A 20,864-nucleotide genomic window follows, 5' to 3' on the forward strand; every position below is an offset into this window, starting at 1 on the left:
GGAGGGCAGAGAGCAGCAAGCAGGCAGGAAGCTCAGGGAAGAGGCAGAATGAGGGCGAAAAGAGGTAGAATGAAGGTGGGAGAGAGTAGAGTAGGGGCAGGGATGTGGGGGGTGAAGAATCCCAAGGGAAAAGAAAAACTCAGCACCTATGACTGGATTTATACTAGCAGGGAGAGTTAATGATATTTACTAAAGTTGGCTAGATGCTATGGCAGCTTCCACACACAGTTCTCTCAATGTTCCTGAATCCTATTGTAACCCACACAGCTAGTGTGGTTCACTGTCCCATGCAGTAGCACCTAGACCACAGCAACAGATAAGAGCAAGACACCTCTCAGCATGGCTGAGAGCCAGTTGGTTTTATAGTTCAAGCTGTAGAGGTTCCCATACAAAGCTTTCCAGGTTCAAATCTACCCAGTGGTGGTTACACTATACTCTGCTATTCCAGTTCGAACCCCCTTTCAAGTTGATTACAAACATGTATGTAAATTCAAAGGCCAGAACGCTACAGTTAGTAGACCAGACATACATTTCATGAATCAAATCACAGAAATATATTCTACATTTGTTGGGCCTGACTCTGCTTCCCTGGATTAACTGAAACCAACATAAAACAAAAAAAACTGCACTGAAGTCCATGAGAGCAGACTCAGATTCAGTCTTATGGTCCATACTTATCAGGTGAACATAAACAAACAAATACAAATAATAAAAATTTTAAAGGTATCTTATGGGACAGCACATCAGCTGGTATAAATTGTCATAGTTCTACTGAGTGTAATTGAGCTTGAACATGTTGAAGACCTTACCCTCAGTTTCCAAACTGCTTTGCTTCTAACTTGTGTAATAATTAATACTCTTGCCACTTGTTCATACTGTTCTAAGTAGCAGTTAAGTAGCTTGGCCATCATTATCATCACAGCCACACATGAAAGAAGCTCAAATGGTGCCCTTAAATGAACAAGATTAGATGCTCTGTAATATTTGGTTGTTCAGTGGTCCATTTGTTTGATAGAAACTACTGCAAACAAGCATCCTTGAATATAAATTTATTAGATCTCAGAACTCTTCAATCAATGTTAGTTGGAAGCCTAGACCAGGTTATATTGTTCCTTCCCACTTCAGTCCCTTTTTTATATATGGTTTACAATTACATGATTTTTAGAGGCGTCAAAAACCTATAATTTCTATAAAGTCAACAGGAGATATATCTTATCTCATTTAGATATGAGATACACTTTAGGGATGTAAATTCCTGTTTAATTAACCAATTAAATGTTAAGTTTAACTGGTTAACTGATTGAACAGGAACAAGCGTGGGGGCTGAAGCAACCTCCCCCACACCTACCATGGCTACGTTGGAGTGGCCCCCTCACCCACTGCAGATAGAAGCTGCCCCAGCCATTAAGGGTGAGGCTTACCAGTTAACCAGTTAACATCTACATAAAACTTCACTGAAGGTACTAGAGTTGTTTAGACATAAATGAAGGCATTGTTCAACTAGGAGAATATTTATTATTTCTAATTATGTGAAAAAATGAAAAGACTCATTACATAAGTGAATGCATCACTGAAATAATTTGATCTAGTGTTTATTGTAATAGTGGAAGTTTCTTAATTAAACTTCACATATGTTTCCTACTGGTGTGTGGTACAATCTGCATATTCTGATGCAGGGAAGGGAGAAAGAGAACCTTTGCGTTCCTCTATTTATTGCTCCAACATAAACGTTGGGCTCCGGATTGTAATGACTTTTCTTGTGTTGATGAGAGTTGAATGTGGCTCAGTGACTGCAGGGTCCATCAACAGCACTCTAAGGCACATCCTCTTCCCTCTCTGAGGAACCAAAGGGCATGTCTACACTGGAAATTATTTCAAATTAACTTATTTCAAAACAATAACTTCCGAAATAGCTATTTTGAAATAAGCTTATTCCCCAAAGAAAGCAGGCATTATTACTTCAAAACAATCAGCCCCTTATTTCAAAATAATGAGCTTGATAGTGTGGACGATCCACTTGTTATTTCGAAATAAGAGGAGTTATTTTTAAATAGCTCCCTAGTGTAAACCAGGGCAAATAGTGATGCCTCCACAAAGACCCTACAGGCCTTGGAAGTGATAGACTGAGTTCTGGAAACGAACATGAGCTCAAATGGGCTTTGGAATTTGATTTTGGCTTGTACTTCACTATTTTAAATCTCACTGAAGTCCTGTAGACTTTTACTAATTCTATGAGAAAAAAAAAAGGCAACGCCGCCTCCAGTGATATCACAGTTACATGTCTACTTTCTCATGCATTGATGTGAAAATTTTCCCTGTACAAATTATTAATTTCAACATCAAATATAATTCATGAAGGTAGAGCAGAACAACAGTATGTTCTCTTTCTTGGAAGAACAAATTTTAATCATGTTACATTTTGCTGTTTAAATTACATAAAATATTATTTGGTAACAGGCTGGGCATACATAGGATGAGTGTCTCATACATTGTATATGAAATATCTTGTATATTTTTCTAATAAATAATTAGTCCCAAAAGCAGACTGAGCAAAAATGATTAATAATTCAATTTAATGTATCCTATTAATTTGCATATTATAGGACCAATAGGAGAAGAAAACCGACAGTTAATCACAATTTTAACCACACTGTTAAACAATTTTATCAATTTAAATTCAACATGGAAGCATGTCCTCTGGAATGGTGGCCAAAGCATGAAGGGGCATATGAATATTTAGCATATCTGGCACATATATCTTGCAACACCAGCTACAACAGTGTCATGGGAATGCATGTTCTCACTTTCAGGTGACATTGAAATAAGAAGCGAGTAGCATTATCTCCCATAAATATGAACAAACTTGTTTGTCTTAGCAATTGGCTTAACAAGAAGTAGAACTTCTTGTTAACTTGTAGGCTCTAAAGTTTTACATTGTTTTGTTTTTGAGTACAGTTATGTAAAAATAATAATAAGTAGTTGCTGTCTGGAAATTGCATTACAGTATTTGTATGAGGTAAACTGAAAAAAATACTATTTCTTTTGTTAATTTTACAGAGCAAATATCTTTAATCAAAAACAACAACAAAGTGCGCACTGTATACTTTGTATTCAGTACTGTAATTAAAATTAATTTAATTGAAAATATAGAAAAACATCCAAATATTTATAATAAATTTAAATTGGTACTCTTATTATTTAATAATTAAAATTGCAATTGTGACTAGTTTTATTTCACAAGTAGTTGCAATTTTTTAATATACGTAATGTATTTTGTATTAATTGCTTAAGTTAATTGTGATAAATTGACAGTACTAATCAGATTCTATTTCTGACACACTGAACTATCTAACTGCTCAGCAATGGAAAAAATACAGTGATTCAATGGCAGTTACATTTCCTAATTCTTGACATGGTTGACACCATACTAACTGCACCTGACAGGGCAATGTTTGCCATTCTAGAATTATTTTATGTTTAGCTATGTCATTCCTCAAATGAGACAGTAACAATGAAATTAATCTGAGCTATTTCCTTTCCATTGAAATTTTCAATCAAATGCTCAGAAAGAACCCTAACCGTACACTATAACTAAAGAGTTATAAAGGTCACCACCAAAATCTCAAGTCCCTAGTTCTAAAAACAAAGTGCTACAGAAAATTTAGTCAACATGCTTTTCATTTATGTTATGCTGAATCAATGTTGAATAAAAATTCCTGTCTCCTTTCCCTCATAGCTCTCCCAATTTCTTGTTGATGGCTTTTGCCTCTATTGGTCTTCCTGCCCCCACACACTTATGCTATACACGCATGACAGATCTAGAAATGCCAACAATCCCATTTTGTGGTAAACCAATAGCAAACACATAATGAATTTGTGGCATAGATCTACAACCCAAAGAGAAACCATATATTACCATTCCATTATATTAATAATGTAAGAGACTCTTATGTGTGCAGAACCACTGCTAAATGATGTGTGGTATGCAGTGCATATCAGAAGTCATAGGGATTGTGTTTCACTTCTTTCAATATGTACAAAGGTAGCAAAATTTAGAACCCTCTACTTAAACTTCTTCCTTTTAAAATAAATGAAATTGGAATGAGAACTCAAAATTACCTCAATCGTCATGATCAATGTCTATGGACTATCGCTCAAGGATTATTATTTTCATTCACTCACTCACTCACTCACTCATATATGAACTTAAAAGTAAACATTCTATTTAAACTAAAATACCATATACAAAATATTATCCCATAAATTATGTATAATTGTTAAAGTAAATCACTACTCCAGAGAGTTTCCGTTCTCAGTTCCTCAGTGGAATATCAAATAAGGCTGAGAATAATGGGCCTCTAGTTTGTCAATGGCCAATAAAAATCAAATTTATTATTTCTCACCCTACCTATTTCAAAAATTTCCTTAGCAGACATTTGCAGTCAGGGAAGTAGCTACCCTGTGTCAGAAGTCTAGTGACAACACTGAGTATGCTTTCCCCATGGAGACATATGTCCTCCTCCAAACAGAAAATGGTTTATTTGAAGAACCGAGAAGGCTTACAGAGCTTCCATGGGTCAAAAGCCCCATGAGCCTTCTTTTGTCAAAACAGGGACAATAATACATATTCCATAATCTCCCAACCAGAATGTGTTCATAGCAATCCATTTAACAAACCAAATAAACGAAGAAAACTCAGAGTTAAGGCCATCTACACCATGGATTCCTGATGTTCTTGCCTTGTTCACATAGACATAAGTTAAGAATAAATGTCCTGGACCTGCTGATTTGTGCTAGGCTTAACATAACAGTTAGAAATGTAATGATAAATTGAAATTAAGCCATCTTTAGCCAGTGGGAGGATAAAAAATAAAAATCTTGTTTTACTAGTAATCTAATGCAATTACTGAAAATCTGTTTTTAAAAAAAAGCACTTTAAAAAGTTGCAAAACATCCAATCATCAACCTCTTCCTAAAAATTTAGAAATTTAATATTCAGAAAGCCTTGATGTATGTACATTTATTGGAACATAAAAATGGATTTGTTTTGCTAGTTGATTTAGAATGCAAGACTTAATGTGCATTCAACAATCATGAATTTCTATTCAGTTACTACCAAAAGCCAATATAAATGTCATTTAAACCTTACATTTTCAGGACCATTTTGAAATGGAAACTAAAAATTCTTTATAAATGATATTTACATATATCTTTAGTTTAGAATACCAAGACATAAAGCAGGGGTGAGGAACCTTTTTTGAGTGTGGGGGGAAAGGGGCGACTGTCCCACAGAAAAATCAGTGGGGGCCACACACAAGTGAGAAACAAGCGGGGGGACTGAAGCACCAGCACGGGCTCCCAAATACTGAGGGAGGAGGGAGATGCAAGCAAGCTATGGGCCACATCCAGTGCTTAGGTTCTCCACTCCTAATGTAAAGTTTCATAGCCAAGCGTTGCCAGGAGAATTTCCAATATATGGAACTGTCTGTGGTGCTGAAAGTAAACAAACCAACTGATGGCACAAGGAAATTCCACCCCTCTGCATTCTCACTACGGAGTACCTGGTCTAACAAAATAATAATACAACATTTCTCAGTCCAACCAAGACTGTATTATAAAATTTCATCCATAAAATAACCTTGCAAAGGAAGCTCATAATTAAAACCCGCTTACCAAATATCCTTAAAATAGGTTCCTTGTGAGGTTTGAACTGGCAAGCTGTAGAATTTGGCTTTATTGCCAATTTGACAGTTCTCCTATCAGAATACATCAGAAGAGACACTTAAATTGGTTGCACACAGTCACCTCCATATTGTGAAGGACTGCACCACACATTTTCAGACTTCCTATTCACAGCAGCCGCTGAAGGAAGTACAGCATTGAAAAAAAAAATCAAGAATACATTTTTATTCCAGTTAGTAGGTATTTTAGGCCATCAGGTGCCTTCAAGAATAACTTCTGGGAGCGGAAACAATCTCTAAACTTTCCTCATTTGTTCCAAAATACTCTGCAATATGTTTTCCAGAACAAAATTACCTCTTATTTCCAAGTAGCATTGCTTGCCTCCAATTGTAAAACATATCATACTATAAACAGAGAACATAGATATTCTTCCAATCCCCAGAATATTGTTTGCTATATCAGCAAGTTCCTATAAATTTGCACTGTACTGAAAAGCAGTTTCAAAACTTCTCAGATGAAGAAATGCCTAAACAAACATTATTTAGCAACAAACAGTGAGTTGAAACAACCCTCCAGAAAAAAAAACAATAAAATGCTCATTGTCAATATGCCACATCTCCAAGGACATAATCCTATAGTCCTCACTCAGGATAAACTCATTGAAGATAACAGGAGTTAAGAATTTGGCACTATAGATGTTCCTTCAGAAAACGGATGGCTAAAAAACAGATCTTTAAATCTACTGTTAGTAGGATTATGCAATATTTTTCAAGGAAAAGTAACCTGAAGATTTAACAACTGCTGTTCCAAGCCAAAATATTTAAAATGTGTTTATTGTATTAAGACTATTTTAACGGCCTATTATGTTGCTTTGTGTGTGTGGTTTTTTTTTTTTTTTTTTTTTACAGAGAAGTGAATAAAAAGTTGTAAGTAGGTTACCTCTAAATCAAGAGGATTTTGTTGTCGGCTTAAAGGTAGTACAGTTCCCTTTCCATGGCCATGAAAAGAGATAATTTTCATTGTCTAGCTGAATAAACTGAGCCCTGTAGATCTACACTTTATGCAGAATCTTACAATAACTCTTGGCAGCCTATAATACCTTCCTGATGAAAGGAAACCGTAACACTATTTTGCAACAAAGTATGTTTTTAGTTTTAAATTTGTCAGGCAGTGTTAAACTATTAACTCTTTTCTCCCTCCTCCTGATACTATTACTACACTCACCAGGAATATTTCTTGCTGCTTTTTGCAGCACCTAGCAACTCCCAATCTTGTTGTGTAGAGATTTTTTTAAAAAAAGGACACCCCTTGTAATAAGGGACTATTGGTAACCTTACTATACATCTTTGATTTCATACATATTAGCTGAAAAACAGAAGTCCTTAATTATTTGATCTTTTGTTAATAATGGGAGAAAACACATACAGAAAGACACACGGGCTCTAGTTTTAATATCAGCTTTAGCAATTATTATTTGCAGAAATTTAAAGGACAAAAGGTAAATCTAATTTACCTTATAGAATCCACTTATCAATACAATTGTAGGCATATTTCTCTACAAAACATTAACTTCTCCAAACTTCAGAAATCTTTGGGATTTTCTTATTATGATTTATTTTGATTAGAAATGTGAGGGAGTTTTTTTGGAAGGAGGCCAATAATCTAAACTATGCCATGGGAATTACTTAATGAACAACTGTTAGAGTACTTTTTATTTTTGTTTTATTGTAGTTTGGATAATCAAATAAAATTACCAAAGTGATGCATATATAGAATTTCTTTTAAATTTCCTGGGTAAAGTTTCTTAACAGAATTGCATCCAGCAACTGAAATATCTTGAAAGGCTGTTTGAAGTAAATTTTTTTTTTTTAAACACACTACACTTCTACAATTTTCATTATGAGAAGCACTGGGGGAAACTGCATTACAGAAATATTAACGTAGGTGATCAGCAGGAAAATCTTCCTAACTGTCAAGGTGGTTCAACACTGGAATAAATTGCCTAGGGATGTTGTGGAATCTCCATCACTGAAGATTTTTAAGAATAGGTTAGACAAACACCTAACAAGGATGGTCAAGGTGATACTTGGTCCTTCCATGAGTGAAAGGACTGGACCTGATGACTTCTCGATGTTCCTTCTATTTTTTAATATTCTATGATTCTATATGTTTTTCTGTTCTTTGTAAGTCCTCCAATAATTTATATTAACTTTCTCAGCAACTGGTCAAGAAGAATTAACAGATTTCCTAGCTCATGATCTTAGTGCGAAGAAACAAGAGCCCAGTTCAGAAATGGGAGTTTTGCATGTATACGTACTGCAGGATCAGAGTCTTATTTCCAAATGGTCCTAGATAAAACTGTATTCTTTTACTCTAACTTTAGCAGGTAGAAGCCTATACTTACTCTTATTTAACAATTATAGTACAACATGACACAGTGGGTGAGGTCATATAGTTTATTGGGCCAACTTTATTGTAGCTCAAAAGCTCGTCTTTTACACCAACAGTAGTGGTCCATTGACCTTGTCTCTCTAATATCCTGGGACTAATACAATTGCAACAACAAGTATATTATAGTTCCTCCATAAGTGTTCCACCTTTGCTGTTTGTTAATTAATACAATATTAAAAAGTTTCTTTGTGCTTACTCCACAAGTTTTCCGCAGTAGGAAAGAAAAATAACATTACATGTATCTAGAAATAAAGCTCCAAAGAAAAAATTAACAGAGATATTACTCTATTTGATGATAATTTCAATCTTTCACAACTTAGTTGAGCAAAATCCCAATTAAAAATTTAGTTTATATAGAGAAGGAAATCTACAATTGCTGAAAAACTACATTTTAAACACTAATGAAGGCAATCCTTAGTTGACCATTACATTTTTCTCATGTTTCTTTACTAAATGCCTACAATTTCCACGGCATTAAAAAATCTGTTTACAGGTTAAAGATTCTATGGCTGCTTTTATTGTCTTCCAGATACAGTCTTATTTTAGGTGCTTAGTACAGTATGGTGAAGGTCTTCTTATCTAGAGGTGACTGAAGTTTCCCTACAAATAATTATGTGATCTAATGAAAACAGTGATCCAATGTGAAATAATGAAAAATATGGATCCGCATAACATAGCTCTAAATTCTGGGCTAAAAAGTTCCTCTTGCATCATAAAACGAATATACACCGACCACTCTATTCAGAGTAAGTGATTATACAGCATATTAAAGACATTTGTATATAATGTCTACTAAGAATATTAACATTCTATTTAATCTCTTTAAGATACTAAATCTATTTGGCAGGTAAATTTCAGTAGAAACAAAGTGAACTTCTTCTGAAATACCAGAAAAAAGTAATTACTCATGAGAGAATTCTTTTTAAAAACTGAGACTTTTCATTACCAATAGTTTAAAAGTTTGGTAGTTTATAAAGTGAAACATTACCTGAATTTCCCTTGCGTGGTATACAATAATAAGACCAAGCAGAATAATCGTGGAGAGGCTAATAAGGCATTTTAGAGCTAATGAATACAGCGACTCCTGCAACAGAAAAATATTTGAGTGTCCATGAAAAGATATACACCTTTATTAAGATTTTTTGTCCTTCACCCTTCTGAACTGTGATGGGGCAAAATCTATCTTCCATAACAAATACCAGGATAACTGTCTTGATTGATCTCTTTTAAGGATAAAGAATAGGTGCCCTAAATTAAAAAAAAAATGCTACATTGTCATTGTTTTAGCAGCAGGTCCAGTACTGGTGGGGCAGCCAGCAATGGAAAACCAGCTAACTTAAGGGACTGCCAAAAGGATGGAGAACTCCAGCCCCCAGTTTCTCTGGAGTCTATGGCTTTAAGTATATCCAAAGAGTCTGACCCTGGTTGGCAGAATGAAGAGTTGATCATGGCGACTTAAGCTGCTGATTTTAAAGTGCAATTTTCTGTTCAAGTTGTTCTGAAATCCCTTCTCTCCCTCCTCCTCCTCCTCTGTCCTTCTCAATCTTTCCCTCCCGGGTTTGGAGGGCATTTAGGAAAGGAGCAGAGCCTAACGTACACTGGTGACAGTGGTAGGTGGGACTGGCCGCCAGGCGCAATTAATGTCGAAAGTACAGTATCTGCAGGGCATGCAGCGCGGGGGGCTGTTCTCCGCAGGGGAAGGCAGGCAGGACACACCGCGCACCTGGCGGGGACCTAGGAGAGGGCGCGAAAGGCAGATGGCGGGAGGGGCGGGCAAGGACGCTGGTGCACCAGCCGCGGCAGGAGCAAGAGGGGCGCGTTGGAAGGGAGGCGAGCGGGGAGGGGCGGGTACCTTGGTGTAGGCGCCCCAGGACAGCTCGGTCTCGATGACCATCACCACGATGCCGAACATGCCGAAGATGAGCGCGTAGTCGCTGAGCCGCTTGCGCTTCTCGAAGAGCGCCCGGCGGTGCCCCAGCTTGTACCCGATGTTCTGGTTCTTCTTCTTGCTGGACTTGCTGCCGCTGTTGTTCTGGCTGCTGCCCCCCGCGCTGCCCCCGGGGCCGGGGCCGTGCAGCGCCAGGTTGTTGGAGTTGTTGTGCTCCGGCTTGGACACCACGATCTCGGGGGCTGAGGCGGCGGCGGCGGCGGGGCTGGAGAGCGGCGGCTGCAGCGGCTGGGACTCGGAGTCCAGTTCCTGCAGATTCCTGCGGGACGAGCTCAGGTGGCTGAGCGGTCGCATGACGCCGCCGTTGTACCTGCAGCTGCTCATGGCTATTTCGGTGAAGGGGTTGCTCTCCCGGCGCTGGTGGGGCTGGTGGTGGTGATGGTGGTGGGTGCTGCCGCTGCTGACACTGCTGCTGGGGCTGGCTGCCTGCTGCTGCTGCAGGCTATGGCACTGGTGGTACTGGGGGTGGTGGTGGTGGTGGTGGCTGTGGTGGTACTGGTGGTGGGGGAGCTGCCTGGACGAACCGGCATGGCTGGAGGGGGTCAGCTCGCTCACGTTCAGCTGGCTGCCCTGCCTGGACGAGGCGGCGGAGGAGGAGAGCGGCGAGGAGTGGGTCCTGAAAGCGCCCGACAGGGGCGAGGAAGTGCGGAGCAGCAGGGGCAGGTTATCCCCCGCCGCGGCCCCGGGGTAGGTGCAGTTGTTGCACTGGAGGCATGGGCTGTGCTGCTGGAGCAGGCTCTGCTTGTCCTGGCCCGGCGGCGGCGGCGGCTGGCAATGCAGGTGCGGGCGCTGCTGCTGCTGCTCCGAGCAGAAGCCCGGCTGGAACTGCAGCGGCGTTTCCATGTCAGAGCTGTTAAAGCTGCAGGAGGACCAGGCGGTGGTGCACCCTGCGCAATGCGTTATGGTCGGCAGCGGCGAGTCCTGCCGCCGCCACGAAGGGCCCATCCCGGCGCCCGTAGAATCCAGCCGGCGAGTGCGATTGGTCGGGCGAACCAAAACAACGGGCATGACGTCACCTGGAGGACGGGAAAGCTGCGGCGTGAGGCGAGGAGTGCGGGAGGGGAGGGGGCGCGGGGAGAATCCCGGGAGCAGCTGTCGCTGCCAGCTAGCGCGAGCGCTGCCCCGCCCCTGCCCGGGGAATTCCACCTTCCCTGCAGTGCAAGTTGAATCGCAGCCCGGGCGGGGCGCGGAGAGCTGCAAGGGCTGCTCAGGCAGGTAAGGGTCCATCCGCCTTCTCCCTCGGGGCACTTGCCGAAGCAATAACGGCACCATTAATAACCACAATCACCATTCCCAGTGCTATTCTGTCCCCCTAGAGCCTTCCACGGTGGGGGTCTCAATCCCTTTGCAAAGCCCTAAATGACTTGCTGTTAATGTGCAGCGCATTTAAACCACCCTGACTAGCAAAGTGGCATGGTTAAATTTCATCTGGAATCCTGTTATAATACCTTTGGCCCTACGGATGCTATCTGTTAGGGTCAGAAGTCTGTGCTGTTAGGGTTTGCTGTCTGCATTAATTTGCAGATTATTCCCCATTCCACCCAATTTGTATCCAAAACTGGGGGAAATGTGTTTTTATAATACCTTGGTAACAAAACGTGCAGCTGTTGTAGGAATAGTGTGACAGGTGACAGGACCAATCTCAGTAGAATACCAATGTGGTTCCAGAGCAATACCAGCTGTATTTTATTTGATTTCATGGGGAAAGGGCTGCATATAGGAATTTCCCTGTGCCTAGTAATTATTTTGGGAGGCGTTCTCAAGGCATTGCTCGATTTGAGTCAGAATAATAGGAAATCCCGGAATGACCGTGATAGGGACGGCGATCGTGCTCCTTCCTGCCTGTGTGTGTATGTTCTGATCTGGCGGCACCGCGAAAAGCTTTGCACTGAAGGCGAAGTGAATTGTTGAGCCAGGACGTGTGGTGGTTTCTAACGGGGACCTTGGATTGCACCTGTTCAATTAGCCATAGGGAGAGAAATCCCTCTCACTCTCTCCCTCCCGACCCTTCTCCTGAAATGCTTAAAGGATTTGCAGTCCCGCTATGCAGTGGAGGCGCTGGCATGCAAGTCCCAGAGCACTGAACGGGGAAAGCCTGGCTGGAGGCGGGGGTTTCCCCGGCCCTAGCAATGCCCGCCTCGGTGTAGACTGGCGGATTCGCTCACATTTACGCTTTTTCCGAAACATCGGGCCCCGCGCCCCGCGTCTTCCAGTCCCCGTCTTCAGCTGCTCCGCAGAGGTGGCAGTAGGTGGGGCGGTCTCGGGGAGCTGTCCAGCGATCCCCAGCAGCCTGAAGGAAAGGCGCGTCCGAGTCCTCCCGCCCCTCGTCTTCCTCTTTCTTCCGCACGGGCTGGCCCTTGCAGGAGGTTCCCTGAAGATCTGAAAGACAAGCATGTAGCATGACTCCGTGCTTCTGTCTCCCTACCTGTGATTTGAGAATAGGTATAAATGTGAGAGAGCAGACGCAAGCTATTTCAAGAAAGGTGATGCCAAATGTGCGTTGATGTGTATGCAGAGACAGTAAGGGTGAAATTTTCTGACCTCACTGAGGACACTGACAATATTTCCACTGATGTCTGTAGGACTAGGATTTTGGCCTAGGGTTCAGGCAAATAATTCCATGCGCAGTCCCATTCACGTGCATAAAGGTTTACAGAATTGGGCCCCCAAACTGCACTAATTCAATAAATATGTAATTCATGTGAAATCCATGGCCTACTAGCAAAAGGATTATCTCTATGAGGATTAAATCAAATATACTCCTTAGAAAGCAGGGGAGTGGGGAAAAGAAAGAGGAGACACAGAGGAACTGGCAAATCTGTAAATGGATTTTGCTACTAAAAATACAGGAATGCTAGAAAATAGGTTTTTTTAACAAAATTCCAAACATTTTTCCAAACCCAACAATTAAAAAAAATTAAGGATTTTGTAATATGAACTTTTTAAATTTTGCATTGGAAAACCTGAGAGAAGTCAGTAAAGAGTCATGTGTGGGTTTTTGGTTTTTTGGTTTTGTTTTTTTTAAATCTGCCAACAATAGTCCAACAAAAGATTTACACGATGGAGACTTTACTGTGAAACAGGATCACTTTCATTAAGTAATTGCATTTCTGACCTGGATCCAATTTCCTGAAATTCTATTCTGCAATAACTCTAATGTTGGCCATCTACTACCATTTTGCCTTCTTTTCCCCAGTGACTTCAAGTGAATAATTCATTTTAGCAGTTCCCTTAGACATTTTAATGTCTGAGCCAGATAAAGTCTCTATTTTGCATTTACTTAGAGAGAGGAAAGAATCGTGAAAATGGTAAGTGATTCATTTATTATAGCTGCTATAGTTAAGGCTGCATCAGCATTTCCATTATATAGCTGGCTTCCAAGAACCAGAAATTCAACTGTTAAATTTCATTTGGATGGCCTGACTTTAAGGGATCAAAGTCTCAAGAAATCTTCATTTCCCCCCTAAAAGTTTAGGGGAAATGTCAGTTCAAGCATTTGTAAATTATAGAAATACAGGAAAAATAATTGTTGATAATAATAGGTTGATGTATCTGGGTTTTTTTCACAGTAGGTGTTTTTTTTCACAGTAGGTGTTTCTATCTCACAAAATAATTAGATTCCCAATGACATTTTGCTTTAATGGATTGAATCTGTCTTGGGTACTTTTACTGGGATGAGTTGGAGGGGGAGATGAATGGTTGAAGTATTTGAATAGCTAACCTATTTAATTTGGGAAATGCAAATTTACAACAGACCAATAACTTTATTCTCAACTATATTGTGATATATTGCGTTTAGGACACAGATGTTGCAGTTTCACTGATGTAATAAAACATTACTGTTCCAAAAAGCCAGTCACAGGAATATTGCAATGACCCACAAATTAGTATGCTTATACATGATTATAATATAAGTTTCTGTAAATATGGATTTGTATGACATACAGTATCATAATTGCTCATAATGTCAATCTGTTCAGTTAATAATCCTGATTTGAATTAAGTCCCTTCATACATATTTGAAGGAAAGATGAACTCTCAATATTCTACTACTTCATTCTGCACCTTCAAACTTTTTTAATATGTACTTAAACTGTATAAAATCCACTGGGTCCATTCTCACATATTTGAGTAAAAGGAATTGTTTTACTCTTAAGAAGAAACAAACATTTTAAGTAAACAGTATTACAAATAGACAGTATAAAATCCAGAATTTTTCCATTTATTGTACCTCAAAGCATTCTGTTTTTTCTACATATTGAAGGGTCAACTATGGCAACATTTAGATTAAAACACAGTGTCACACCTCAGGGACTATATCCATAAATCTATCTGTGCATGGAAATTCTATATACAACTGAGTACAAAGAGATTTGCTGCATCAAAGATGAATTAAAGAATGCACATAAGTTAAACTTTGCCTCACTTTTTTGTCTATTCATATCATGGTCTTAATCTTAGTTGAATGTACTTTTTCTTCCTTAACCTTCCTGCCCACATTTGTTCTTTAGTCTGAAAACTTCATATCATGTCAGTTTCTCATGAGTTAATCTTCTATGCAACTAAAGCTTCACATTTTCTTTGTTTTCATCTAATCTGATAATGAAGTTTTAATTGTGAATAAAGTTATAAAATCAGAAAAAAGATTTTTTTTACCATTAGAACATGAATATGTACAACTTTCTGTGTTTTGTAAGGGAAAATTATATTTTATTCTATTATTTAATATATGAACAGCTGCAAATCCCATTTTTATTGTATTTATTGTTGACAGATTGTGTCTGTCCTTAAAATTAGGTCAAGCACTCTGTTTTTACTAGCTTTTGGAGTATCTTATGTGCTTGCTTGATCTTTTTTAAAGACAATAAACAACTGAATATTTCCCTATTTAACACAAGAGGGCATACTAATACACACAACACATATATAATTAGCTGCACATTTTCATTTGTTTCAATTATATAGGGATTATTTTTACTTCCCAAATTTTAAAGATCTAAAATTAAAAATTAGTGAGAACTTACTTTTTTAAAAATTAGGGAAAATAGACCTTTCTCTCTCTAAGATGCAAAACAGCAAGAGTAAAAAGGCACACTATTTAAATCAATCTGATCTCTAATAATAAGCATTTTTGAAATGTTGTATAAGAATGGATGAGCTTAATAGAAATTTAATATTTCAGGCAAAAGATGCTAATTGACTTGCTGGTGTATCAGAAGGTCACTAGTATGTCATAATTCAAAATTGCTAAAGGGCACGTGCCAAGGTGTAATGAAAGGCACCATCCAGAATAATTATTAGAGATTTACTTCATTATATTAGAAAATAATTTTACTTCCTTATTAAGCCCGTGTTAGGTAACTATGTGGCTATTCCAAAGATGCCATGTTATAGGGAGAGATTTATTTTAGTTTGCTAGTATATTTAGAAAAACATCCTGTTTTCCAGCTGGCTACTCTAACAGCCATTAATTGTAAGGACAAGATCAATACTGTAGAGCAAAATTATACCACTGATAACTTGTGGAGCCCACCAGATACAGAAAAAAAGTTACTGCTGGGTTTATTAGATCAGGAAAATGCCTAACATGACAGCTAATGTCTATCAAGCTTAAAGGACCAAAGTAAAAATTTCTATTTGTCATTGTTGTTTTCTCCCATAGATGTTTCAGGAGTCAAATAAAGACTCCTGTTGTATTAAAGCACTTTAACTAAAGTTTTATAAATAGCTATTTTGACCAAACTCCTACCGACTTTATGAATGCAAAACTCATGTTCACGTCTAAAAGAATTTTGCTTGTCCAAGGATTACAGGTCCAAATTTACAAAAGGATGCATGCTTCTGTTAATCAGGAGAGGGAACAAAATAAGTTGAAAAGACTAAGCCATTGCACAGAGACTGACATTGGTAATGCGCAGCATACTTTTGTCCTCCTCAAAACATGAATTTCTAAAAATCACTAAAGGAAAGAGGCATGTTCACTATTAAAGTGGGTGGATATATATGTGGGTGAGTACAAAGAATTAAACTGAAGAAAACTAGAACTCAACACTAAAGTTCTAAGTAATAGCTTGACACAAATGAATTCCCTGGCTCAATCAACTGAAATATCCTTGAGATTTATTTAAAGATGTGACTGAGTAAGATTATGTAACATGTTGATAGACCTCATGCCTATAGTTTATGAACCTCCAAATTAATTATTTTTCCAGGTTTATTATAACTGGTTTAGAGATTTCAGACCTCAGGTATTGTGCTTTAGTTAGGTTGTGTGACCCTTACATTTGTGAGTCACATTAACTTCATTTGGTCTTCTTGTAGAACTCAGTGCTTACCAAAACAAGTAAAGGTTGCACAGTTAGGCATTAAAATTGGATTCACATGGTGTTTTAAATGGGTAGAAAAATTAGCTTTTTTTGCATGGTAGTTATGAGAATTATCATGAGCCATTATTAGTTGTAATAGGAAGAAACATGTAATATAACCTCTGAAGAAAAAAAGGAGGGGTGCGGGCAAAATAAGATGCATAGGCAAGGAAGAGAAAATGTGTTTAACTGAGACTTGAAATGGGATACAGTGACAGTGAAGCAGAGAGATAATTATTAAGATGACAGGAACTGTGGAGGAAAAGGCTCTCTAACACAATAGGGAGACTGTAAGAAAAGACTGAGACATTGCTACATCGAAAAGAAGAGCAAAGGAAGACTATCAATGTGGTAATGTAGTACGAGAGTTTTAAAACCAAGGTCAGTTTTCAACTGGATTCTGAAATGAATAGAACGGTGGTGGTGGTTTAAAGATGTGAGCCATTGTTGTGCAGTTTCATACAAGTGAGGAAAAGCGCATTCTGCACGTGTTGGAATCAGCAAAGCTGGGACTTGCCCTCACAGAGACAGTAGTCAAGAAGAGAGGAGATGAAGGTGTGGATGAGTATTTCAGCAGAGGTGGAGTTGAGACAGCAACAATCACAAGCAAAGTTGTAGAGATGGTGATGACTATATTTGTAAATGTCAGAGATCTGGGAAACTGAGTTACCGATAAGGAATAATCCAGAGATTGCAGAGATATGGAATGTTTGAGTCACGATATAAAAGTTTTTTGGGGGGTGGGCTGATCCTCTTGTCAGTGAGAAATATCTTATGCCTTTGAGCCTAAAGAAGTTGAGAAGAAGACACAAATATATATGGTCAAGGCTTTGCACTGTTTACCACGTAAGCCATTACTCAAACACCACCACTGCTCTAATGTCTAATGTTTTTAAAGTTTTGTAATAGCAGATTCCCATTAAAAATGTCTAGGAGTCTTACAGTTTTGTCCTATTCATTCTCCAATTATTAAATTTCCTTTCACATTTGCTTTTTACTTAATAAACTCACTTGAATGAAATAATTGACCACAGAAGAGCATTTTAATCTTAGTTCCAGTAGGCAGATGGGGTGCTATGCTCCATTTGGCTTTTGGCTTCCTTTTTGGACAGCTGTGTTTTGCGAACATCCTCCGTCGGTCAATGCCTGACAAGCAACCAAAGCCCAGGATGGGCTGCTGCTTTTTTTTTTGGCCACATGGGTCCCTTTAAATGCCCCCTTTCTGTTTTTTTATGTTTGGCTGCCCAATCAGTTGCAAAATAGGGCAAGAAGATCTCTATATATAGTGAGGACTGCTTGCTGAGAAGTTGGTGGTCCATGAATTGATCCTAATAAACCTAATAAAAGAAATTGCAAGGCTGACAACTAGCCTTATTGTGATAAAGCTGCAGTGTTAGGCCATCTCAGTATCCTATAGAACAGTCAAATTTACAGTAAACATTATGTTCCTTTATTTTAATTTGTAAATTTGGAATTATTTACCATTAAGATTTTGAAATAATTTTCCTTTCTGATATTCTTCACTAACTTGATGGTGAGGTCAGTAGATAGCTGTAGAGCAGGACTTTGTGGCTGTGTCTAGACTACATCCCTCTTTCGACAGAGGGATGTAAATTAGACACTTTGAAATTGCAAATGAAGCGGGGATTTAAATATCCTGTGCTTCATTTGCATAATCGCATCATGGCACTCTTTTGAAAGAGTGCCATTTCAAAAGTAAAACCGCGGTCTAGACTCCTCATTTTTTGAGTATAGGATCTTTCAAAAAAGCCTGCTGTTTTCAACAGAATCGCGTCTGGGCCGCAGTTTTACTTTCGAAATGGTGCTTTTTCGAAAGAGCACCATGACGCGATTATGCCAATGAAGTGCGGGATATTTAAATCCCTTCTTCATTTGCAATTTCGAAGTGTCTAGTTGACATCCCTCTGTCGAAAGAGGGATGTAGTCTAAACATCGCCTGTGAGTGTATGTCCTTCTCCAGCTCTAGGCAGAAGCCTAGACTCTGTTCTATACATGTGAATACAGAAAAAAGGGCCGGAAAAGAGCCTTCTGGATGCTGGCAGTGGTCTATCCATGCAAAATCTGAGCAAGAATGAGTGTAGAGGAAGCTGCATCAAGCCTCATCTTCCTTTCACATCTTCCAGCAGAACTGGCCAAACAGCCAACTGAAGTAAGTATAACATTCTCATTGATTTCAAAGAGCTTTATATCAGGCCCCAAAAGGAGCCTTTGTACACCTGCACTCCAATAAGCTTTGGAGAAATTTTGACCCCACAAACAGTGAGTTCTGCCTTTAAAATGAAATTAAAGGTGCCTGTGAATAATCTGGAAACTTTTAGGAAAATCTGCTACAACAAGTTTACAGACCTAGGGTATGTCTAGACTACATGCCTCTGCTGACCGAGGCATGTAAATTAGACATACTGACATAGTTAATGAAGTGGGGATTTAAATATCCCCCGCTTCATTAGAATAAAAATGGCCATCGCGTTGTGCCTTCTCAGCTGTTTGTCGGCACGAAGCGGCAGTCAAGACAGGGATCAGTCGGCAAGGAAAGCCTTTGCCGACCGATCCTGTAAACCTCATTGCATGAGACATAAGGGATTGGTCGGCAAAGGCTTTCCTTGGTGACCAGTCCCTATCTTGACTGCCGCTTCGTGCCGACAAACAGCTGAGCCGGCACAACGCATCGGCCATTTTTATTCTAATGAAGTGGGAGATATTTAAATCTCCGCTTCATTGACTATGTCGGTATATCTAATTTACATGCCTCAGTCGGCAGAGGCATGTAGTCTAGACATACCCATAGTGATTGGCTTGTATTTCAAAGTCTATCTGTAATAAAAAGGACTAGAAAATTCCTGCTTTTTAAAATTATGAAATCTTGGTTTATGTAGAATGGAGCTTTTTCACATCTCATAATAATGAAGAAATTATTATTAACAAATTTAATTTTTGTACTCTGAGTAAAAATTCTTGTATGCCCTGCTTCTCACGAATGAGTTATTTACAATGCCAATTTTAGTTTTTATATGAAGTTATCACATTGTAAGTGATTTTTAAAAATGTTACACTGGACCATTTTTCAAAAGGGGAAAACAACCACTTTTTCAAGCCTGAAACTTTAACTTCAAACTTTCAAAAAAGATTTCTTTCACCATATACAACAGATCATCTTTATGTAGAAAGGAAGGTCTTTTGTTTTTGCCTCTTCATAAAAGTTGAGAGAAGCGAAGTGATAGTGGAGATCTCAAATTTAAAATGGAAGGTTTCTTAATCACAGAATCTCTGCTGTAATTCTATAATACAGGGTAAGTCTTAGAAGTCCTTTCTCAGAGCTGAACTTGTGTTTTAGTAATAGAAAAATCAACATGGATGGAACTATACGCCAGTCAAAGAGAGCCATTTGGTTCCAATCAGACAAGCAGAAAGACAGTATTAGCCAATGCAGATCAAGGTTAGAAAACAGATTACCATGCCTACATATGTGCTTTCTTTTCTTCCTTTTCTGATTTTGTTAAACTTAAGGACATAAATGTTGTCAATGCACTCTGCCCTGAATGGCAAGATCCTTGCTTTTCTAGAGCCAGACCTCTACAGTTGCTGATAGCTACAAGCTGTTAAATTGTATGGCACTTCAACTGATGTCGACAACTGCCCATTAAGGACTAGAATCCCAAGACAGCACTAACATCCCGGTCTACATTTTTCAAAGTGACTAATAAAGTAATTAAGCATCCATTTCTGCAGTGAGGTCAGCATAGTCAGAGGAACCCAACATGGAGTCAAATTGATTTCAGTGAGGCTCCTTGTGGGGGTAGAGGGTCCATCCTCACTGATCTCTGTGCAAGCCCAAATATTCAGCCTATCCATTGAAACCTCTAATTCCTCATCACTGTGGACCAACTGTGGGAAGCTAGCTGAACATATTAATTGTTTATTTCCAGACTTTCTTGCATTTAGATTTTTTTAAATTAATTACTTTTTCTAAAAAAGGTAATACTGTGTTTGAATGACAACCAGATTCATGAAACATGCTCTTATTCTTATACTTTCAGAACAAAGCTTTTGTTGGAAGATTCCAGTTACCTGGTGTTTTGAGGCACCAACATTATGGCTAAAGAAATCATTAGCAAATGATCTCCCATAATTCCTTACTAAGCAAAAAATACAATAAGATTTATCCTTCTATGCAAAAATCATTAGATCCCTAAATGATGAAAAAGATTTGATTGAGGAATCTAACATATAGGACAGTGTTTCTTTTTAAGACTGAGGAATACCAAACAATAATTGTTTTTTATGAGGAACACCAAGGATTTTTGGTTGAGCAAAAAAAGAAAAAAGAAAGGTCGGGGGGGAAATTATTGAGGGGGAAAAAAGGGTCAGGGGAAAGTTATTGAGCCAAAAAAAAGTCA

At 38.8% G+C, this 20,864-nt stretch overlaps 1 protein-coding gene and 1 long non-coding RNA gene across 7 annotated transcripts in view; one reads left to right on the forward strand and one right to left on the reverse strand.

Moving 5' to 3' along the window:
• Positions 1-20,864, reverse strand: part of KCNN2 (potassium calcium-activated channel subfamily N member 2) — a 192,032-nt gene that overhangs the window by 109,278 nt on the left and 61,890 nt on the right. For both annotated transcript variants that reach the window (XM_075931993.1, XM_075931994.1), the window contains exons 3-5: positions 12,247-12,460; positions 9,986-11,097; positions 9,122-9,217 (exon numbers count right to left, since the gene is read on the reverse strand). In XM_075931993.1, the coding sequence (XP_075788108.1) occupies positions 9,122-9,217; positions 9,986-11,097; positions 12,247-12,460 (1,422 nt within the window). The remainder of the gene's footprint in view (positions 1-9,121; positions 9,218-9,985; positions 11,098-12,246; positions 12,461-20,864) is intronic.
• The window catches only part of LOC142829883 (uncharacterized), an 88,587-nt gene continuing 78,877 nt past the window's right edge, over positions 11,155-20,864 (forward strand). For all 5 annotated transcript variants that reach the window (XR_012904771.1, XR_012904769.1, XR_012904770.1 and 2 more), the window contains exon 1: positions 11,155-11,296. This is a non-coding gene — a long non-coding RNA (uncharacterized LOC142829883). The remainder of the gene's footprint in view (positions 11,297-20,864) is intronic.

This window comes from Pelodiscus sinensis, chromosome 6, assembly GCF_049634645.1.
Source record: "Pelodiscus sinensis isolate JC-2024 chromosome 6, ASM4963464v1, whole genome shotgun sequence".
NCBI lineage: Eukaryota > Metazoa > Chordata > Testudines > Trionychidae > Pelodiscus > Pelodiscus sinensis.